The 25294-nt window shown below is 35.4% G+C and overlaps 1 protein-coding gene across 2 annotated transcripts in view; it reads left to right on the top strand.

The window, feature by feature from the left end:
- Positions 1-25294, top strand: part of LOC134527279 (trichohyalin) — a 418715-nt gene that overhangs the window by 344797 nt on the left and 48624 nt on the right. For both annotated transcript variants that reach the window (XM_063359816.1, XM_063359817.1), the window contains exon 13: positions 8059-8193. In XM_063359816.1, the coding sequence (XP_063215886.1) occupies positions 8059-8193 (135 nt within the window). The remainder of the gene's footprint in view (positions 1-8058; positions 8194-25294) is intronic.

Below are 25294 nucleotides of genomic sequence, written 5' to 3'. Positions count from 1 at the left end.
GTTGCAATGTCCTCTAGCAGGTGGTAGCTTCTGGTATCATGTACTGAACATAAAATAGTCGGATCCATGATGGTCGTCAAGGTCAAAGTCAAATTTCAATGTCAAGGTCATATTTCACAGTCAAGGTCAAATTTATAAGTCAAGGTCAAAGTTCAAGGTCAAGGTCAAAATTCAAAGTCAAGGACAAAGATCAGCGTCAACAATTGAGGTCAAATGTATGGTGAACAGAAAATTATACTAACATGCTGCCAGCACACTCTAGCAGACGAAGACAAGGTGTCGGAAGTGACGTCATACCAGCTGACGATATTAACCTTGGTACTGGTGGAGGGAGCTCAGTCTAGGTAGCTTCCGTTGAGGAAGGATCTGTTGTTTTTTTTATATTTTTTGCTCTTAACGGTTTCGAACTAAGGACGGGAATCGTTCTAATCAAACAGTATTCTAATAAGTTACTTTTTTTAATGAATTAAAAACTTTATTCATTAAAATCGGATAATAATTTAAGATTTTCAAGATGGTGTTCGTAACGATAATTGATACAAGTGGTGACAATTCAAAATGTCGGGTGTGGTGTAAGACATTATTATTACTTTTTATTGAGAATTTTTTTAATATACTAATAAATTACTGATTTACTCTCGCCGGAAATCGATCCAAAGACCTAAATCGTTTAAATAACTAAACATTTGAAGTAGGCGACTTTTAAAATATTTTTTGGAATTTTTTCAGAATTTATAGCATTGAAATTACGGATTTTAAAGATGGTGGCCGTAACGAAACATGCATCATTAATAGGATCCAATATGTCGGTCGTAACGTAAAGTGTAACGATGACATCGTACTCAACCAAGATGGCGGGTGTAACGAAACATGCAACATTTATATAACCAAGATGGCGACCGTAATGATGAGTGCAACAGTGGTTTTTAAGTAATATTTTATTAAATTTTTATTATTCAATTCTATTGATTAATTTCTTTTTAAGATTTTTAAAATTTTTCCCATTTTTCTAACATAAAAATTACATATTTTTAAGATGGCGGACATGACGTCATACTAGGTGACGATATATATACTTTGACATAAGTGGTGTATGGAGTCAGTCTGCCATCGGCTTCCTTGGATGAAGGATCAGTCGCCATTTTTATTATTTTTTGTTCTCGCTGGGTTCGAAACGAGGACTCGTAAAAGTATGTTTTTTAAATATTTTTATTAAAAAATTATTAATTGTATTTTTTTATAAATTTTGAAATTTTTTTCGTTAAAATCGGATTAAAACTAAAGATATCAAGATGGCGGCATTAACGGAAATTGCAACGGTGACGTCATAATCCTAAAAGAGGCTAATCGGAGGCTGTAGACATGGATGCCCAAGCCTCAATATGTACATTTCTAGCCGCTGGTATTTTTAAGGACTAAAACGGGACATTTTCCCTCGAAACGGGAATTTTTCCCTCTAAAACGGGACAATTTTCCTTAAAACGAGAATTTTTTAGTTATGTTGAGTAATTTTCGAGGAATTTTAAGGAATTTTTGAGTCCAAGATCGCCGTGACGTCAGAGCAATTGGTCATTGTCCCGGCTCAAGCTCCACGCCCAGCGCTAGGGCCCGTAGCTCCATTTACATACTACTCCGGTGTAATGGATAGAATAATGATTGTGCACAGGCTCTCATTCTATGGAGCAGGAGACCTCTCAGAGCGAAACAGGTTCCACGTAAGAGGCTGCAAAGCTATATTGTAGACTCATTGCACAATGGACCTAATCCCAGCGGTAGACCTCCAGTACTCCTCTCATAGAATAATAACTCACTCAGTTCGCTGCATCTACACTTAACTTAACTTACACGTGAAATGTTCAAGTTGATTGGTGATGTTTCATTGTGGTCTCATAAGGTAAAGAGGGGCAATGTAGCTGCATGTCCACACACACACACACACACACACACACATATATATATATATAAAAGTATATATATGTGTGTATAGATGTAAACACACATTATAGTTGTTATTTTTGTAAACTTTATTTTGCGTAAAATAAAGGAATTTAAAATGAAAACAAAAATACTTTATCTTAGTGTTGATGTTCTGCCACGTGTTAAATATTTTAGACTTAGTTGATTTTCGTTCTGTTTTAGTATTTACTTGTAGGTTAGGCCCCATTTATGTGAGTAAGTTTTATCTTGTTTGTCGAAATTTTGGTAAATAGATTTTTGCTTGCAGTGAGTTTTGGGTTAAAGTATGATCAGCCTCAATTTTTTGAAATGAAAATTTCTTTAGCCGCGTTGAGAGATTTTTGGTAGGGGCAAAACTTACAGGTTTCTGGTCACCGACATGCTAATGACGTGTTGCGTCAGACTGGCGACGCGCAGCGGCCTGTGTACATGTATACGCATATATACACTAATACATTGTATGTGCTCGATTGTATCATGTGCGTGTTGGACTCTTTTTGGATGGGTAAAATCTCTTGAGTTCGCGTCACCGACATGCTGTAGTAGCAGTAAGTGAAGTTAAATTGACTACGTTTAGCGATTTTCTTTTGTTTATTTATTTACCATTGAATGTTGATTATTTGTGTATATTTAAGTTAATATTTTTTTTTACTTTTCAAGGATATGACTTCATTTATTAAAATTTTAAAGTTTTTCATTTTTTTTTTCAAAGAAATTTTAACGGTATTGTGTGGTATCTACATATTGCGAGTATTGGCTATTTTTTAGTAGGTAGTTAAGTTGAGGTTATGTTTTTTTTGTTTATTTATTTACTTAGTGAGTTTCTTCAAATGTCTGTTTATTTTTTTATGAGATGTAATATTTGATTATTTGTGGATTTAAGTTCACATTTTTATCAGTGATTAAACTTCAATTTTTATAATTTGTAAGTTATTGTTGGTAGGGGCAATATTTATGGATTCGCGTCACTGACATGCTAGTGATATAATACCAAAATCATTTTCTTACGTACATTTGACATAGAAATAATGTCATATTACACATTTAAAAACAAAGTTATCAGTTTTCACTTCTGTCGACAGTACCTATGACTGCCTTTTCGTTTTTTTCCCCTTCTATCTCCCTTTTTGATACAAAGTTATTTAAACACAAAAGCGTTTATCGACTGTCGCGCGGGCGATAATCTATAATAAATTGATGCACTGGGTGAGTTCCATTGCACATTCGTTGCACACTATCAGCTGGGGTGGCAACAGACCACGATGGCTTGTGCTAACAGAGGGTGCACCAACGGTTGGCATCAAGAGTTGTGACATGAAATTAAATGTTTATAATAGTAATTATTCATCATTTTGGCTACGTGACTCTTATTCTATGTGTGGAAACACATGTACACTGGCGGAAGATTTAAAAACACACCGAGAAGGCTGGCGGAGCAGTTGGCAAGATGGCTCATATCAGGCTTATAGGAATAACGTAGTCCTCTGGTCGATGTCTCTATAATACTATCACTGTTTATTTAATAATATTTGAAATATATCATTTATGATAAAGATGTTTGGAAAATGTTTTATTTGTTTGAAAAGTTAGTAATGGGTACTGTTTTGCATGTAAATTAAATAGTTTTAAATAATTATTTAGCTGTTGGGAGACTTCTGTTTATTATTATTATTCCCCGAACAAGGCAAGAAAAAAAATTCTAACCTACGTAATTGAAATTTGGAATCCTTTTTTTTATCCACTTTGTCTCAAAATTTTGTCAAAAATGAGGCCATTTGAGATGTATTAAATCAACAAAACAGACACATGAAACTATGAAAAAATCTGTCAGGAACCATCATTGCCTGGAAAGATTACAGAAACAATGAAAAACCAGACTCAAGAGAGCCAAACTAGCATTCAAAAAATAGTTTTTTTTTTTGTTTTTTAATGGAGTTCAGTGTGTTACTGCTGAAAAACCACCCTCCATTGATTTCATGTGTTGCGAATGACCCCAGTAAGAATTCAGAGGGATGTAGGAGTGTAGCCAGGGTCAGAAATGGAGGGCATAATGAGTGTACGAGTAGTACGAGTAGAAGTGTAGAGGGAGTGGTGTGTGTTACGAAGTAGGCACTGTAGAGTGAGTGGTGTGTGTTACGACGTAGGCACTGTGGAGTGAGTGGTGTGTTACCAGTTAGTAAAGAGGGAATGGTGTGTTACCAGGATATACAATAAAGAGGGTGTGGTGTGTGTTACGAGGACTAACAGTGTGAAGTAAAATTTATTTTATATAAGGACAGGCAGTTTGCAGGGATTGATGTGTGTTTCGTGGAAAGGCAATGTGGTAGGAATGTTGTAGTTATGAGGACTAGCAGTGTGAAGGGAAATGTGTTAGTTATGAGGTCTACAGTTCGGAGGGAGTGATGTGTGTTTCGAAGGTAGGCAGTGTAGAAAATGTGGGTGTTGTACGAGTACGGGCAGTGTAGCCGGAGTGGGTAATGTAGAAATACTGGCTTTGTAGTGTGTTAAAAAGCCAGGAATTGTGGATGGAGTGGGGTCTATTACGAGGACAGGGTAGGAGGCAATTGTGTTTGTAAGGAGGACATGCGGATTGGTGGGAGTGGTGTCTGTTAAGTGGACATATAATGTAAAGGGAGTGGTTAATTTTACTATGAAATATTTAGTGGAGGAATTGGTACGTGTTGCAAGTACAGACAGTTTGATGGGAGTTGTGTGTTTTTCGAGAACATGCAGTTTAGAGGATGTAGTGTATTTTATGGAGTATGCAGTATGGAGAAAGTGGTGTTTCTTGTATGACTGTCATTGCAGAGGGTTGTGTTATGTGGATATGTAGTGTGGAGGGTGTGGTTTGTGTTAGAAGGATAATCAGTGTAGCAGTTTTTTTTTAAGAGAATTGGCAGTGTTGAGAGAGTGGTTTATGTTTTGATGATAGGCAGTATAGAGGCAAATGTATATTTTTGGAATAAATTCAGTGTACAGGTAGGTGTGTCTTACAAGGAAATGCAGCTTGAAAGTGGGGTATAATTTACGGGGGCATGCAGTGTGGATGAAGTGGTATGTGTTACAATAGGGTTTCTCAACCTTTTTAAGCTCTGTTCTTCCCTTTGAACACTGATGTGAGGTCATGCCTCACCCACCACCACCACATGTGGTCAATACCAGTAGTACAATTGGAATTTGAAACTGAAGCTGGTTATTAAATGAAAATATAGAATATGTAATTTCATGCACAAAATTTAATATTACTACATGTATATTAATTAAGAACATATGAAATTAAAGAAGTAAATACAGATAAAATATATTTGAGGTAATCATGGATCTAGGTAAGGTTGGCGCGTAATACCAGACACTTTCACAACATTAATGAGAGGGCTGGCACTATTTGTTCTTAAGAATTTTTTTTCATATTAGGTTGTAACTGTGAAAAGTACACCTCAGATCACTTTTAACGTTCAGGGTTGCTCGATAATTTTACTTTATGTATGCTAATGCTGATAATCCAGATTCACACAGATATGTGGACGAAAACTGCACTAACAACCTCAAAGCTTCCAAAGCAACTTCTGGGTAAACAGGAAAATAGCATAACCCAAACTTTATACTTAACATCCATGTTGCCGAATTCTGCGTTTGCTGAGAATCGCATTTTAGGTCGATTGCCTGTTCCTGAATATGATCAGGAAGTACATCCACATTTATTTTAAAAGGATATCTTGTCAACTTAAACTCCCAGTTCTCGGAAACTAATATTTAAAATAGTCTGCAATTTCATTTTGCAATGCTACAAAATGCCCTGATATAAGGTCCTTCAATTAATTTATCTATCTCTTGCAATAGGAGATTTTTTTTATCATCCAGGAGGTCGTTCAATCTTGCTAAGGATGGAAAGTTGGGGTCTGAACTCTGAAGATGGCGTTGCCAAGGAACTATCTTTTCTGTGAAACCCTTCGAATCGTGCTTTCTATGAGCTGCCGCGGGAACCAGGCACTCGTTAATACATATTTTCCTTTGTTTATCGCGATGGGCGTTATTATTAATGAATTATAAATAAAATTTCGTGCCCGGGGCCTTAATTGCATATCATTTTGAGCACTGGAAAACATAAAACCTTAAAATATTCTCAACGAATTTTAATCTGTGGTTTTGATTGCTTATTACAACAACAATTTCGGCAATAAAGTTAATTATTCTTGCATTTTAAAAATCTGATTACTAGTATAATTTCAAGTATTTATTCTTTTATTATTAAAATAAAAATGATTCAATTTTATTCATAAAAGTATGCAATCATTTCATCAATGTTTTGTTATGACGTTGTCACGTTAAACTATCGTCCGTAAACCGACTTTACAGACAACCAATTTTTTTAAGAAATAAATCGGCAGTAAAACAATAACTGTGCGTGTTTTGAGATATCGGTTGTTTCTTAACACTGCAAAGAAAATAATAGGGAGCCCCTAAGTTTTTGCACAAAATAATTTTTTTGATCCAGAGCCATGTAATCAATTCTGAATTTTACTGTATCGTTTGACAAAGACATTTTTGCAACTTTATTACATCTGTTTTCATTGAGTATAGTACAACAAACAGTAAGTAAACAAGGTTTAATTACTCATTCACCAATTGTACGAGGTTTCTTGTATTTTTCTATCAATTGCAATGTAATAAGAAGCCTTAACAACTTTCTCATCGTCCATTCGAAAACTTCCAGTGGAATCAAGTTTCATGCGTTTAGGGCCGTTTTTATTAGCAATAAAACAGTCAGTAGTTTTGTCTTTCAGAGCAGAATGATTTGTAGTCAAATGTCGTTCAGTTAATTGACTACCGCTTTTCTCAATGAAGGTAAATACGTATTTATTTAATCATTATTATATACTACATATTTTCTTTTGTAGTGATTTAGCCATTTTCCGCCATTACTATAACAACAACAAAAATTATCACTTTCACTTTTTAATGAGATTAAAACAAACAACACGGGCGTCAAGAATCACAAAGAAATGGCGGCTCACAGCTACTGCACTCACGCACATAGATGACTCATACGAGTTTGACAATACTGGTACGCATGCGTCACGGAGAAAAAAAATGGGCCAGAGAATTTGAAAGAAGAAAGAGAAAAATTAATAATAAAGGGAAAGTAGCTGAGAGAGAAATCATTCTCAAGCTCTTTCAGTGTTGCCGGACGTACGACAATTATCGTGTTCGTATCGAAAAAAATGTACGTTAATTTTACAACCGCAAAATTGAGTACATTAAATTACAGTTAGTTTTACTAATAGTGTTATTTATTTTTTTAACTCCTACCTTCTATGAAATTCTTCTTGGCCTCCCCAGTGGGGCGCGCCCCCAGGTTAAGAACAGCTGTGTTACAGAACTGGCATGGTTTTTGGAATGGTATGTGCTTCAAAGACAGGGTGTGTGGAGATAGTGGTACGTTATCAGGATAGGCATTAAAGAGGGAGTGGTGGGTGTTATTAGGACTAGCATTGTTAAAGAAAATGTGTATGTTATGAGAACATGCAGTGTGAAGGGACAATAAGTTTAGAGGGTGTGGTATACATTATGATGACAGATATTGTGGAATGAGTGGTGTGTTATGAGTATAGGTGGTGTAGAGGTATTAGTATGTTTTACAAGGACTAACAGTGTGAAGGAAAATTGTTTGTATGAGGACAGTTGGTTTGGAGGGAGTGGGGTGTGTTTTGTGTAAAGGAAGTGTAGGCAAAGTAGTGTATATTTCGTGGAATGCCTTTTTCCAACTTGTGTTATAGGTTATGAGGACATGCAATGTGAAAACGTTGAGTAATATGTAGATAGGTAGTTGTTTGTGGAGTGCTATGTGTTACAAGAAGAGGCAGTTTTGAAGGAGTGGTATATCTTACGGACATGCAGTGCGAAGGGAGTAGTGTGTGTTACGTGGATGGGCAGTGTGAAAGAAGTGGTTCGTATTACGAGGACAGGCAGTTTGAAGGATTGGTTTATGATACTAGTACAGACAGTGTGGAGGGAGTGGTGTGTTTTCCAAGGACATGCTGTGTGTAGGGATGTGTTTTACGAGGAAATGCAGCGTTTAGGCTCGAGCTGTGGCTTTTGCAGGAGAAGATGGCGTGGTCGCAGGAGCGACGTGCTCTTCAGGCAAGCATGCAGCAGGAGCGGTTCTGCTTTCTCTGCCGCTCACTGCTGGAGCACCCCAGACCGCTGGCTCCTCCCACCTACCAGCCTGCCCACAAGGTCAGTTGTGGCCGCAGCCATGTGTGTGAGCCATCTCATAAGCCATCATGGATTACATGTTTTGTTATATGCAAATGTATAAAATTATTTTAAAGATCTTCGGATTGTATGCATTTCCCAGCTGAATTAAAATCTATCTGAATTATGTCTGAGTGTTTATGTCATGGTATGAAGTATTTAATTTACTTATTTGGAAAGAAACACACTGAAATATCTTTGCAAAAAAAAAATTACATGAAAACAAAACAACGAAAAATTGTAAGTAATATTTAGCCTCAAGGTATGATTGTTTTAGTGTACATTTTTGCTCAGGATGTAATATTAGAATGTTGCTCCAATGTTATAGTAGTTTATAAAACACCTATGACTGACCCATTGCTCATAAATCTCTGTGAACCATGCTGGGGTTGGTGTAAAGTTTAATATATGTTAGCACACTTTTGCCTAGGCACATGAATGTGACATTTTGGGAAAAAGCTGGTGTCTCCTATATCCCAGGGAACGTGGATTTTTTTTTCTACTCTTCTGGATAGGTAGGAGAGCTCTTTCCTTTGCCTGGCTAGTTAAAGCACCCAATATGCTTCCTTTCATTACTAAGTAAAACCATCGCAAGTAGTATATTTCCGGACCCTGGTGTTGGTGCTGGTGCATGTTATTGGTGTTGGTGTCTTCCATCTTGGATTGTGACATCACGGCGGCGATCTTGGATGACCATGACGTTGAACTTCAACATTGATCTTCATAAGTTGCAAAAAATTACTCAAAATTCGGCAAAATTTTTTCCAAAATCTCCAATTTGTAGGGAAATATCAGCATAAAATTTAAAAAAAATTGAAAATTGAAAAATTTCATTTTTGAAATAAAAAAAAAATAGGAAAAAAATCTAAAATTGTGAATTCTTTAAAACCTCTAAACATTTTTACCTTAAGAAAATGGAAAGTCTCCAAAGCGCTTAAATTCACCGTTGACTAGGCGCCCGAACCCGTCAAGTTATTGTCCGTCATCTTGTCGTCTGCTAGAGAAAATTATTTCGAATTGTGACATCATCATTGCAATTATCATAAAGGCCGTCATTTTGAAAATCCGTTATTATTATCAGAAAAAACTGAAAAAGATTAAAAATTAAAAAAATATATATACAATAAAACTTTTAATAAATTACCATCCACCATTTTTAAATTGTGATATCACATCCAGAATCTTAAAATTCGTGATTATTATCTAAAATAAGCGCAAATAATAATTATAAAATATTTTTGAATATAATTTCAATAAAATTTCAATTAATAAAACAAACATGTTTCATGGAGCTCGGAGTACTTGGTTCGAACCTAGTGAGAACAAAATAAAAATAATGATGTATCCCTCCTGCACGGAGGCCACTGACAAACTGACCTCATCCCACTAATACCTATGTATTTATTACGACAGCTATCCATGAGTGCTAGTGTCACATAGTACATTTGCCATATGCTAGAGGATGCCTCCGCCATATTGATTTTATTATTACCAGCTAGTATGCCAATAACCAGACCATCGTAGAATCCACCATCTTGTTGGCCATCTTGGCAGCACCTGAAAACTGTAATTAAGAGTAGAGTGGGGCAAAAGGACGCACTTAACATTTGGACTCAAATATTTGTCATGTTAATAGAGGAAACAATTTGTTATTTGTAACATAGAACCTATTATAATTTGTGAGTCTAATGAACTAGGTATTATAACATAATTATAAATATTATGAATGCTAGGATGTGTTTGCCGACATGAAGTAAAAACGTACTTTTGCCCCACCAGTGGGGCAAAAGTTCGCATGATGTGGGGCAAAAGTTCGCATGTTACCATAAAATTGTAAAAGAATAATTGAATTCTATAATTTATTTAGATTCATATGAATTTTACTTAAGACACTAATTCATTACAATTTAACAGTAATAACACAGAAAAATAGATTTAAGTGGCAAATGTTAGCATGTTATCAGCTTCAAAAAACAGTAGGGCTTATAATGTATTTTAACAGTTATTACACATTATCCAATCTTCTGATGGAGGATCTGTGTATCTCTCCTCACATCCTGGACAAAGAAGTATCTCTTCTGTTTCTCTAGAATTCTTCTTCATTTTACTGTCTGGAACACTGTCACTAACACGCCTTCCTTTACGCTTAACGGAACCTGATGGTTTCTTGTTTGAAACTACAGCAGCTCTCTCTTGTAAAAGTGTTTTAAATGGTGAATTAGTAATTAACTCAAATTTTTGCCCTTTCTTCCTTCTTTGCTGTGAGTCTTTTATTCTTGGCAGTGGCCTAATTTCTGCAGGAGAGACAGGTTTTCTAGCTTCCGGAGATGGTGTGGAAGGTTCTAAAGATAGCAACGGTACACTCAACTCGGGCGTTTTAGACTGGGTGCCAGATGTAGATGGAACTGCACATGTTGATGATGGATCTGCACATGATGATGGAAAAACACATGCTGTAGATGATGCAACTTCTTTACTAATTGCGGTATCTGTTACTACAGAAGGAGCAAAGTCTTCATCAGTAAATATTCCAGGATTAACAGGACTAATACCACACATTTGGAAATATTTGACTGCCCTGTCCACAGAAGCACATCTACAGAAGGCAGTGCCGATTAAGCTAGCCATATTCAACTGAGTGATGACTCTTCCTGGGTTGCTCACCAACCAGTTAGTACTTGCCTCTGCAAAATACGTTTTCATTGGTTTGAAAAAACATATGTCCAGTGGTTGAACCTTGTGACTGCTGTGAGGAGGGATGGACAACAGGTGAATGCCATTATTTCGACAAAACAAAACTGCTTCTAAGGACAGGTGAGAACTGTGGTTATCAAGAATCAACAAATCAGGCAAATATTTTGTGGCCTTGACATGATTTTGAAAGTGCTTAATCCAAAGAACAAATAGATCTGTGTTTATATATCCACTATCAGAAACATACATAACTGATCCTGGTGGAGCTCCATGCATCAGCTCTGGTTTTTTCCTTTTCCTTTTAAAAATAAGAGCAGGGGGAACATAATGACCTGCAGCGCTCATTGCACAGACGGCAGTAACTAACTCCCCCCTTTCTGCTGAACTAATTTTCCCAACAGATCTTTTTCCTCTACTGGAAATAACTTTGGGAACATTATTCGAAACAGTCGACATTCCCGTCTCATCCATGTTATAAATCCTACTTGGTGTGAATTTGTGTTTTACCATAACCTCAGACAAATTATTAAAATATACATCCACCTGCACTCTGTTAAATCCCATCATTCTTGCGAGGCTTGTTTGCTGTGGTGTTCGCAACGACAAAGAGTGTTTTCTCATGAAACATAAAGCCCAATCTTTCCCTGCTAGTTTTGACTCTTTGTTAAACCTGTGTGCAATACTATTAGCCTCTGCGTACTCAAAAGCCAATCTCCTTAGATCATTGAACGTAAGTCCATAGAAGGATACATCTAGCTCTCTGCAATGGGTGGCTAGTTCGACCTCTTGCTCTGGTGTGAATGTTGACGTAAACCTTCCCAATTTGACCACGCCAAATCCTTGAAACACCACAATAGTAACAACAAAATAATTATTATGATAGGATAATATAGACTTTCAGCCTATAATTGTATGTGTATAAAAAATATAGGCTAAGATCAGAAAGAGAGAACATAATATAAAACAATAATAATTAATTGTGAGGAATTTGGGCATTCAGCAGGAAGCCATTCTGATTCAGTATTTTTTTTTCCGATATCACTCCAGGCAAATGCTTTAACACAGTTTGTTGTCGATTACTCTTTCAACACCTGGCTCCTGTATAAGTAAGGAGGTTCTATTTATCTCGCTGTTGACGAGATTTAGACCTACGTAGGCCTACAGCCTTTCGTCCCCCCTCTTTTTTTTTTAAGCATCTTTCTTTGCCAGAACCATTAAAAATTGTGAGTGTTTTTTTTTTTTAACTTTTTATTTCGTTGAACGCTATTTTATTGGTGCACAAATTATTTTAGTAAACTTACTAGACATAATAATTTCCTTACATGTTTGAGTCTTTTACATAGAGTGTCCTCTGAAATGCCATAATCTGCAGCTATTCTACGTTTAGAATCTCCTTTTGCAAGTCTCTGTTGAGCTATCGTCAACATCTCTGGAGTACACAGCTTTCGCTTCGTTTTCCTCTGATAATTCCTGCAAAAAAAATATCACATTACTATATCAGAAGTTTAAAAGAATAAATAAAAGTATGTAAATAATGTTTTAACATAACTAAAGATTTAAATGGTATTACAATCATTACCCACAATATTTTCGAGGACTGTAAACTACAGATGTGTATGCGGGGTAAAAGTTCGCATTTCGGGGTAAAAGTTCGCAATGCGAACTTTTACCCCTCTTATACTTGCGCACTTTTGCCCCCGCAATACTTCTCTTCCATTTCCAGGAAGTGCTGCTATCTGTGGTATGCAATGCGAACTATCTGATACTTTACGACACTCGGGGAAAAACACTTTTTCAAACAGCCTAGCGTATTATTTTCGTACACTAAATCCTTTCTTGATAAACTAGTTCCAAGAAATCTAAATATTACATCAGTATCATGAAATACAATATTTACCTTATGGTTTTGACGCCGTTCGTCCAAGCCAGCCGTTCTTACGTGTAACGATGCTCCACCATGACACCTTTAACACCAACTCAGGTTTGCCAATATAATATTAGTGGGAACAAATATACCAGCACTGCGTACTTTTACCCGCCGCGCACTTTTACCTCACTCTACTCATATAACTAAATATTCGGGAAAAATTCTAAAATTCAACAAAGATATGCATTTAATATACATATTTATTATATGATTTCCTATCCTTGTTTCGATAAACGTAGACGCAAAAAATTGAATTTTACATTTTAAAAATATTAATTTCAATTAATATAGTAAAAAGTTCCCAAAAAAGCCACAAATTCATCTAATACCATCCTCCACTAAGCCGAAAATGACATAATGACCGCCATCTGGAAAAATCTATTATTATTGAAATGTAAATCGAAAAAAAATTACAAAATTTATTTCAAAAATATTTATTAACTTATTGAATGATTCGATGAGATAACTGTCCATACTTTTATCCTTGGCCAATGCAAAAAATTCAAAATAAATTAAATTTTACTTCAATTTACCGTAAAAGTGACAGTTCAAGAAATAAAACAACATAACAAACAAAAACTATTACACAAATTCTAAACACTTGATAAATTTAGCAATCTAATAAACATTATGTTCTTTATTGACTTAAACTTACTAATCCTCAGCTACAAACTGTTTACTGAAGACTGAGACCATCCAGATCCTTTTCCTGCATAATATTTTTCTTCCCGACAGAGTTTCTCAGTATTGTGTTTAACAGACTGCTTCACATCATCGGAAAAGTTAATGGGAGTATTCACTCTCCTGAATGTGCACTTCTTCACTTTGTCCAGCCACAAAATATATTTTAAAGATCCATGAGTTGCTACTTGATTAATAAGCCGATTGATTATATTCTGCTTGATATCATCAAAAAAAGTACAAATGTATTTTGACTCACAAAATGTATTTAGGTAATAGTAGTCTTACAACAGTCCACGAATTCAGATTTAAAGTGCCCTCCTTAACAACATTTCCAGTGGGTCTCTTGGTTGCCACACAGGCGACACTCTAATTTTTGTTGAATACCTTGGCACTTAGTCGCTGACTATCTCGTTGCGCTCCGACGTTGCTCCTTGCGAATTGGGTGAAGTCCGACTGACGACGAAAAATGACTAAGTCCAGCTTACCCTTCAAGGAGGCCATGTCCCATACCGGACTTAAGTGTTTGTTCGGGAAGAGTGACGGTCTTCTAGGTGGTCCAGGCAGGACGGCGGCAGGTCTTCTTCCGATGATGCAGCGCTTCCGCTGCTGGCAGGTGGTCTGCCCGTAGTCTGATAAGCGCCGAGGTCGGGGGTTAATATAACCCTCGGGTTGCCTTCCCCTGTGTTCTCCGACCATCCAGAACCTCGTGGTCACTCCTACTTCGCTCTAGACGGTCGGTGTAGAGGGAAGTCATGTGATCAGTCACGTGACCGCACCTCAGTCACGTGGTTAACTCCTCGAGTGCGCGGCTCTGGCTGGGGCGCGCGCATTTCTATTAGGTGGAGCGCCTGTTGGGTTGTACACAGGGGTGTAGAGCGGGTGGCAGTCATTTCAGGGGCAAGTGTCACTACTTGTGTTACCACTTCGTTGGGGTACGCTTAGCTGCCACAACAATATATCGCCATTTATTATGATGTCACATTCGCCATCTTGTTTTCGTCTGCTGGAAGCCACCATCTTGGAACAGGAATATTGTTTTCGTCTGTGCTAGAGGATGCTACCGCCATGTTAGTTTAATTTTTACCCACGAGAGTGCGGTAAGTATTTATTGCCAGGGTGTCCGCCATCTTGTCGGCGATCTTGGCTATCATTATGGAAATCTGTATTTATTAAGCTAAATATTCGGGGAAATTTCAAATTTCATAAAAAATATCGCTTATTAATACAATGATTGACTATATTAATTTCTATTATTAGTTGGAGTAATTATTAGATACTCCTATTGGTTTCAGTCTTCCCTAAACCGTTAGCATCATTAAATTAAATATCTTTGTTGAAATCAGGAGAGCTATGAAGTTAATCATGTTCAAGGCAAGGAAAATTATTTATATAATGCAACACACTCGTCCGTAGTGTAGTGGCATTATGGATGTCCTCTATCTCGTTAGTGGGCTTGGCTTTACAAGTTCTTTTTGTCTTTTTAAGCTATTAATTCGTGTAAACAATCTGCTACACCAATCACATTTAAAATTTTACGTAGTGGGTTTCTAACACAATCATTCTTCTCGTGACGTCTATCATTCCTTCTCATGACAAATTTATTGCTGCAGTTTCTACAGCGGTTTTCTTCCAATTAAGCTGCAGGCAAAGAAACGGGATAAATATAAGCTTCTGTGGCTAGTGCCAGATGCTTCCTGAGAGTTTTAAATTGGATCAGTTACTTAAATAGAATTTTTAATAATTTATCAACAGGATTTAATTTGTCTCATACAATAAGCTTATCGCTATTAGTTTCTATTCTTTCCAACAGTTGTCACCACTTGTAGTGTTGCGGTAAATATTATTTATTTTTTAATGTGGGATGCTCAATCATGATTGCAAGAGAAGGATGGCTCGGCTAGACATCAAGGAGAAGGAATTTCGTCTTGCATGATAGTGTTTCTCAGCTGTCTCAGGTATATTATTTGACTGAGAAATGAATGTTTTTTGTTTGAATTACACATAAAAAAATAAATAACATTTGTCTCAAAACTATACGTGGCGACATTTTTTGAAAAGAACAGGAACTACTTGGGACAAGTTACTTGTATGAGCTAAATTAACTCTCTCTGATAAAATATTAAAAATGTCTATTTAACTATTTGATCCAATTTAAAACTCTCAGAAAGCATCTTTCATTAGTCACAGAATTAATATAACAAGTTCGTTGCCTGCAGCTGAATTTTAAGGACACCGATGTAGAAACTGCAGCAAGAAATTTGTCCTGGGTAAGGAGGCAGACTTTACGAGAAGAATGATTGTGTTAAAAAATAACTACGCAAAATGGTAAGCTCTGATCGGTGTAGTAGATTGTTTCGATACTTGACTGATACAAAAAAAATAATTTTAGTAAAAAAATATAAATTGCAAAACATTGGGGGAAAGTCCTAAAAGCATCTTAGGTTACAAGTCAACCGGTCTCCAGTAGGTCGATGATGACACCTATTGACTACCATTTGGAAAATTTGAAATTATAAGAAGAGAAATTCGAAAAAAAATCCAAAAATTCAACAAAGTTAATTAATCATTAATGTACTAATTTATTCTATAAACATCCTTCCTCAGTCCCTGATCAATTCCAAGATATTCAAATTAATTTAAAAATTACAAAACAATGAGAGGTTCAAGAAATAAAACATACTTTTTTTTGACGTGACAACGTCTAATAAATCGATGAACGCCGTCTGCACGCACGAAAAAGTGTCCCGTTACGCACATTGTTCCGTTACACTGTGTCCCGTTACGCACATTGTTCCGTTACGCTGTGTCCCGTTACGCTCGTTGTACGCTTGCGCCACATCTATCTCATCTCTCTTCCACTAGGCTGTTTATAAAGTGAAGTGAAAAGTTAATGTGGTTTTCATTGCTTATTATAACAACAATTTCGGCAATAAAGGTTAATTATTCCTGCATTTTAAAAATCTGATTACTAGTATAATTTCAAGTATTTATTTTATTATTAAAATAAAAATGATTCAATTTTATTCATAAAGTATGCAATCATTTCATCAATGTTTTGTTATGACGTTGTCACGTTAAACTATCGTCCGTAAACCGACTTTATAGACAACCAATTTTTTTTTACAAATATAATTTATTACTTAGATCCTATACTTCTACAGGACAACTTGCTAAAGTTAGGACTCTAATAAACATTTTGTTCTGCATTGGCTTGAACTGACAAATTCTCAGCTCTAAACGATTTACCGAAGATGTAGACCAGCCAGATCCTTTCCCTACATAGTCTATTTCTTCCTGACAGAGTTTCTCGATACTGTGTTTAACAGAATGCTTCACATAGTTGTAAATGTAAATGGGATTATTCACTATCCTGGATGCGCACTTCTTCAATTGGTCCTAGATGGAAATGGTTTGCCATATACACAGTCCAGACACTAATTATACTTAAAAGCTCCGTTTGTTGCTACTTCATCTGTATGCTGATTGATTATGTTCTTCATGAGTCATCAATAAAAGTACAAATGTATTTTGAATAACTAAATGTATTTAGATTTTAGTAGTCTTTCAACGTTCCACGAAAAGCAGATTTCGCCACGTGGAATCTGTTATAATTTACTTGGAATCCACCAAGCACAGTCTTAGGATTAGATTCGTGTACAGAAGTCATCGCAATCGGTTGCTGAACATCCGTTTTTATTCTTGTACGAAATACGAGTCTCCAATCTAAAGTGAGGAATTAATCGAAATGCCTGCAGTTAGTTCAATAGTAGAAACACGGTCTTTACATTTACAGTTTTTGCATGTCGTTTCAAAATTATCTATACGAGTAAACCAGTCATGAAATTATAGCAGCAACACTTCATACGATATGGATTTTTCATGAATTGACTCTGCTCATGTCTTCGTGCATCACGGACAAATGCAAACGACATATCGCAGTAGCCGCAAGGATGACTTGCCGACGAAGACGATCCTTTCAAACCTATAAGCACTGAGTCGGTTCCCAAGAGTTTTGGAGCACACACGTGTGACGTAAAGATCTAGATTTAACTGAAATTCAAGTCTAAGGTTTTCAAAAATGTTTTGAAGTCCTGCAACAAAAAATACTTCTATTACATTTTTTTAATACTTGGAATGAAGTTTATTTTCTGATAGTGTTGTATTTTGCGGCATTTCTTTTTTCTTTTAAAAAAATTAAATAATTAATTTAAAGTCACTTTGTTTCTCTCAGTTTAACATGTTCTTCCTTTTCCCATATTTGGTTGGTATAATCAAGTTCAAACATTAGGACTTTATTGTGTTAACTGACGAACGTAACACAATATCGGCTAGAATTCTTTGTGAAACTAATTGCTGTTCCCTTAACATTTAAGTGTTACATTTAAGTTTATATATGATTTTTAATTTGTATTAGAGAAAATCAAAATTTAATAAAAAATTAGAAAGATGATTATTCTGGAGGCTGAATTAGAGCGACATTAATAAAAAATATGTAACAACGTGTCGTGGCCTGTCTTTTAAGCGTGGCTGATCGTTCATTGGTTGTTTATTCTTGGATAATGATTGGCGAATTGCTATCCCCGCACTGCCGTCCAGCTCGGCTGTCTTGGCGTGGACGGCTGGAGCTCGTGGTAAACAGAATCTGGGCTCCAGTGGCTGCTGAGAAGCTCTGTACAGCTGGGATACTCCCGGCGTAGTTCAACCTTTTTTTTTTTTTCACAACTGTATATGGTGCCGTCGCCTGCTATATTTGGTATTTGGTTTACCTATTTTCCGTACTAATGCATGTCGTCACCGTTTAAACTCACTATGATACCGTTCAACCGTCTCTAAAGACTTAATGTCGTCGAGACGTTATAAATATGAATCATAAATTATTCTTTCGGGACTGTCGTCTAAAACTGCTGACACCATAACGCAGGCTTTTTTTTATCTGATGCGCACGGCCATGCAGAACTGAAAGTTTAAATACATGCAAAAACATAAGTCAAGCCGTTGTACGCACATTTCTGCGTATGACATCTTTACCGACAACTTTCACTTTATCATACCCTTCTGTCAACCAGCTTTAATGGGCTCATCAATTTTTACAGTTTAAACACACTCTAATCCTGCTGTCAAATATCACTTATTGTCCTTTACTAGGAGGTTGTAAGGTGCCTAATGCGCCCGTTGAAAAGTTATGAATTTAATTTTAATTTACTCGAAATTTTTATTAAAAGTTTAATTTATTTTTTGATTATATGAAAAAAAAAATATTTCTGACATATATAATGATAAAAAATATTTGACAGACATTTAATATAATTATTGCATCTGTGGTATTTACCGACAATTTTAGCAGCAAGAAATGAAGTGACCCCCCCAAAAATAATATAATATAAACATTCAAAAGAGCGTAACTACAAAAAAGGTAATCTGTTAAAAAAACTTTTGGGCATACAAACATATGTTATAAATATTTAAAAAAAAAATTAAACTGTATTTTAATAAAACTGTAAACTTCAAACATATAATCATATTTAAAAAATTAAAATAAAATTATTTAAAAGGGCGAAGTCCAAAATTCAAAATATAATAAAAGATATACAGTGATGCGTACTTATTATTCCAAAATGAGAAAAATTTTCACCGTTTTTTGTTTGTAGCTAAACGTTCTGAGATATAAGCCTTTTAAATAATCATAAGCATAGTAATTCGTGAGGTGTCTAAGACATCCATTGGAAAATAATGAATATAACAAACACATCAATAACTGAGGCGTGTTCCACTGTTATCGCTGTATTTCAAATGTTATTCTATTGTTACACTTCCATTTTATATTTTATACACATTTCTATGGAGTAAGCTAAAATTTGTTCTTTATGATACGGTTGTCTCCAAGGTATAGGCCCTACATATCTCTTTGCCGTTACAGAGTTTGTGCGTCAATAATGAGCGTAACTATATGAATAGGATTAATATAAACATGTGTATAAAATTAATTATTTAATTTAGTAAAATAATAAAGATAAATTTTAATTTATAATGATAATAAATCGACAATCTGAATATTAATTCTTACGGTGTATGATATGTCAGTGAGTGACTGCTACACTACTAAAGTTTACATCTGCCCTTCCTCGTGGGTACGCCATTCCATGCTTCGTGGCGTTTACGCTTCGAATAAAAAAAAATGGTTGTCTGTAAAGTCGGTTTACGGACGATAGTTTAACGTGACAACGTCATAACAAAACATTGATGAAATGTTTGATCCAGAAGAAAAGGAAATATCATATTCGGCCTGAGACTGAGCCGTAATAGGTTTTTGCAACCAAACCATTTAGGCGTTAAAAATATTATATTCTTTGAGGAAGAAATTTTTTTTAATTTTCTATCTTTTGTATGATAAAATCTACCTCTGCATACTTTTATGAATAAAATTGAAACATTTTTATTGAATTATCACTATTTTGTATGGGTACAAAGGAGTGAAATGAAATATACAATTTAATTAAAACATTTACTTTTATTTGCATTCATTAATTCAAATATATTTATTACTTTTGAAATGTTGCGTGCGCCGTATTTATTTTTACAAGTACAAAAAAATTCGCAGCTACCGGTATTCGAACCGACAACCTTTAGCTTGGAAGTTAGCGTCTGTGACCACACGGCCACGATACCTTACTAAAATAGTGGTAGTTTCAGAAGTTATATATATATTTATAAAAATTTTGTTCACGGTAGGGAAATAATATTATTTCGTTTTTATAACACGATTTTATAACAAATACGCATCCCAAATACACCAAAATTATTTATAATGTGTTACAAGATTTTTTAAAACATTGTGCAAAAGATCCCGAGTGTAATTTGAATTATTATGTGTAACTGTAAAACACCATTGTTGGTTCAAAACGTATTTGAATAATCAACATTACTTTTAAATAACCGTACCTATTGTGCTGAAAATCGGTGGACGATCGTTAAATAACATAATATTAATAATTCAAACGACGGAAATATGATTGAAAAGTCAAATCGATGGTTGTTTCAATCGAGTGGAAGAGAGATGCCACGCATGCATACAAATAGCATGAAGAGAGATGCCACGCATGCGTACAATGAGCAAACAGGTCACATCCGTAGTGGGACACTTTTTCGTGCGTGCAGCCGGCGTTCATCGATTTATTAGATGTCACGTCAAAATAATAAACTAACATTATTTCTGCATGGTAATCATTAATATATATAAAGTAATAAAAAGAACTGGAGTGATATTATAACTGTTGGTAGTTTAATCAAGTTTTGAAAAACATAATTACATAGACACTATTAAATATTAATATAAAACCGTGTATAAAATGAGTTATTAAATTTAGTAAAATAATGGAGATAAACTATATTTATTAATGAAAATCAATAATCACACATTATTAAAATAATGTAATAATGTAATAATAGATCATTTATAATACAAAAAAAAATACTTACGGGTACATAACCTCACTTATATAGATACACTTGAAAGTGTACTTGAAAAAAAATTATACACAAATTTTTTATCACTAATAATTGCAATAAATAAATTTTTAATTATATAGTCCAGTATTCAATATCAATCACTGAAATTGGGTATGATTTAAAGCACGCACGCACACACACACACACACCTACACACACACATACCTATATATATATATATATAATTTGTATGTAACCTTTTTTCATCTTATCAGTTATTCGTTGCGTGCTGCGCGCACATCATATACATGTACTGTCAGTATTTTTTTTTCATAACGTGCCTAAAAAAGATAAAGATAACTTTACCTATTTATGTAATATTTGTATGTTGCCTGTTTTCATCCTACCAGTTGTTTTTGTATGCTGCATGCGCTTAATAAAAATTTATTCTCATCTTTTTTCCATAACGCGCCCAAAGAAGTGTAACTTAAAAACAAATTTCATTAAATTTGAATGTTATATTTGATTCCTTACGCAATTTTTGGCCCGAGATATCCGTTAAAAAATTATGAAAACAACAAAAACTTAAATTAATGTACAGGAATTGTTATAAAAAAATTTAATTTATTTAAATATATTTTAATATATTGTAAGCGCCTAATTGTCTCTGGTGATTCAATAATATTCCTTGCTGTTATAATGGTCAAACACATAATGTTTCACACACAATTATACAAATCAACTAACACACAGAATCATACATTTAAGATACTTAACTCACCGATAATGTTAAGGAAAATGGTTTACCCAACACCAAGATGAGTCAAAATATTATATTTGCGTCACGGACTCGGCAGCAATCCTAGGAAGAACAGGTTAACAAAGAGCAATACAAATTATATAAGTAGTGTGTAAATGGGGCTCCGGGCCCAGGCGCCAGGCGGTGGTTGTGGTATCGGTCCATCATCTTGGATTTGTGACGTCACGACGGCCATTTTAACTCAAAAATTCCTCAAAAATGGCTCAAAATTATTCAAAAATTCCCGTTTAAAGAAAAAAAATCCCGTTTTCGAGGGAAAAATTCCCGTTTCGAGGTATAATTTTCCGTTTTAGTCCTTAAAAATACCAGCAGCTATAAATGTCCATATGTAGGTCTAAGCATCCATGTCTACAGCCTCCGATAAGCCTCTGACGTCATCATGGATAATGACGTCACCGTTGCAGTTTCCGTTACGCCCGCCATCTTTAAATTTATTATCCGATTTTAATGAAAAAATATTAAAATTTATAAAAAATTCAATTAATAAAATTTTAATAAAAATATTTTTAAAACATACATTTACGGCACGGAGCTCGGAGTCCTCGGTTCGAACCCGGTGAGGGCAAAAATAAATAAAAATGGCGACCAATCCTTCCCTCACTATGGTGGCTGACAGACTGACCCCCGCCACTTATGTCAAAGTATATATCGTCACCTAGTATGACGTCATGTCCGCCATCTTGAAAATCCGTAATTTTTATGTTAGAAAATCGGGAAAAATTTTAAAATCATAAAAAAATTAAATAATAATAATCTTAAAAACCACTGTTGCACTTATCGTTACGGTCGCCATATTGGATTATATAAACGTTGCATGTTTCGTTACGCCCGCCATCTTTGTTGAGTAATATGTCATCGTTACACTTAACGTTACGATCCTATTAATGTTGCATGTTTTGTTACGGCCGCCATCTTGTAAATCTTTATTTATTATCCGATTTTAATGAAAAAAGTTCAAAATTCATCAAAAAAATAACTTATTAGAATTCTGCTTGATTAGAGCGATTTCCATCCTTGGTTCGAAACCGCTAAGAGCAAAAAAAAACATCAGATCCTTCCTCCACAGAAGCCACCTACAGACTGACCTACCACCAATATCAAGGGATATATCGTCAGCTGATATGACGTCATGTACGCAATCTTGTCTTCGTCCGCTGGAGACCAACATCTTGTTTTCGTCTGCTAGAGTGTGCTGGCGACATGTTAGTATAATTTTCTGTTCACCATACCTTTAACCTTGTCTGTTGGCACTGAACTTTGTCATTGACCTTGATCTTTGACCTTGACCTTGAACTTTGACCTAGAAATTTGACCTTGACCTTGAAATTTGACCATGACATTGAAATTTGACATTGACCTTGATCTTTGACTTTGACCTTGACGCCCATCATGGATCCGTCATTATATATTCAGTACATGCTACCAGGAGCTACCACCTGCTAGTGGTCATTGCCACCATCATGTTTTTGTCTGCTGGAGGACACCATATTGTTTGTAGGGTAATGGTGGGTAAGAGTACGCACATAGTGGATTTTCAGTTACATCGGCGGAAGGAGAGAAGATACAGGTTTCAAAAAAATAACACAATATTCTTTATTTCTTTGCAAATCATTGTAGAAAGTATTAATTATTTGTTAATCATTATACACGAATTAAAAATAAAAATTAAAAACGTGTCAATCGCGTACTCTTAGAGTACGCGAGTAGGGGGTTAAGTATACGCACTAGCAGTAATCGCAAACAAATGGCCCACAACCTTCGTAAGCGGAGCAGTCCTCGTGCCAACAGTCCTTGCAGATACCACATTGAATCCAGTTCTCAGAATAAGATTTTCCACATCCTGGGCAATTAACGGAATCTTCATTATCTTCTTTGGAAAGGATCGCATGCGCCGATCTCGATGCGCATCGGTAATCATTTTAAAATTGCATTTCTTTAGGCCTACTTACATTCGATTTCTTCTTTGTGGGATTCATATTCTTCTCACTTGCCTTTTCTGCCTTTTTGAGTGCTCTTTTTGCCTTTGCCATCTCTAATTCCTTTTTCTGTCTATCTTTTTCTTCCAAGGCATTTTTGTAAGGTGAATTGATTATTATTTCGGACTTCTGTGGTGGTCTTTTCCTTTTATGATTTGCAGTGTCTTTTTCTCTTATTCGTGGAAGCGAACAATTGAATGAATGCTTATAGTTATTTTGTTTTCAATGTAACTTTCTGAAGGCATAAGATCTTCATTTGGTAGGCCTGATGAGTTGCCATCCAGAACACCTGGATTAGAGCAGGTATAGCTGGTAGACCTTCTGCATTGGGGGTTGTTTAGCACATGGGTTATCATATTCAGTTGGTAGTCCTTCATTTAGTGGTTCTTCAGCACTTCAATTAGCAGAATCAGTTGGTTGTTCTTCAATTAGTGGTGTTTCAGCTCTTGGATTAGAAGATTCCGTTGAAACTTCATTCAGTGGTCGTTCGGTAACTAATGAAGGTGCATTTAGTTCATTAGTTATTACATCGGGATTAAATGGTTCGATTCCCGTAACTTCAAAAGCTTTTTCTGCATGCTTAACTCTTGCAGTAGCAGTGTAGGCTTCTTAAAAAATTCCTGCTACATCGGTAAGTCTTATTACTTCTCCTGGATGTTGAACAAGCCATTTCTCGGCATCAGTTGCATACGCATCTTTGAGAGGCGCAAAAAATACTTTATCTAAAGGCTAAATGACATGGCTTGAGTGAGGAGGAAGAGTCAAAAATGTGATGTGGTTATTTCGGCAGAACAAAACTGCAGAAAGTGAACAATGTGTTGAGCGATTATCTGCTATGAGCAAGATTGGATCTTCTGCTGATGGTTTTACATGATGCACAAAATGATTCAGCCTGTCGAGAAATAGGTCTGAGTTCATACAACCTGTCTCAGTCACGAGACTCAAAGTTCCATTTCCATATGGTGCCATCCCGTACAAATGGGTAACTGGAAACAAAAAATTTGTTGTCTCTAAAGTCGGTTTACGGACGATAGTTTAACGTGACAACGTCATAACAAAACATACTTTTATGAATAAAATTGAATCATTTTTATTGAATTATCACTATTTTGTATGGATACAAAGGAGTGAAATGAAATCTACAATTTAATTGATAAATTTACTTTTATTTGTACTCATTAATTCAAATATGTTTATTACTTTAACGAAGAGATTATTTTAAATATAACTTTTATACATGTTTGCTATTTAACATCTTCCAATCTGTGTTGTTCTGTTAAGGATAGGACGATGATAGGAAAAGTAGGAAACGAATGAGTGTTTCAAGTTTAATGTGACTCGAAAAAGTCAAATCGATGGTTGTTCCAATCGAGTTTAAGAGAGATAGATGCGGCGCAAGCGTACAATGAGCGTAACGGGAAACAGTGTAACGGGACAATGTGCGTTACGGGACATTTTTTTGTGCGTGCAGCCGGCGTTCATCGATTTATTAGACGTTGTCACGTCAAAAAGAACAAAATATTGCAGTTCACTAAT

This window comes from Bacillus rossius, chromosome 1, assembly GCF_032445375.1.
Source record: "Bacillus rossius redtenbacheri isolate Brsri chromosome 1, Brsri_v3, whole genome shotgun sequence".
In the NCBI taxonomy this organism is placed as follows: domain Eukaryota; kingdom Metazoa; phylum Arthropoda; class Insecta; order Phasmatodea; family Bacillidae; genus Bacillus; species Bacillus rossius.
The sequence above is the reverse complement of the archived record's forward strand: the minus strand, read 5'-3'. Positions and strand labels throughout refer to the sequence as shown.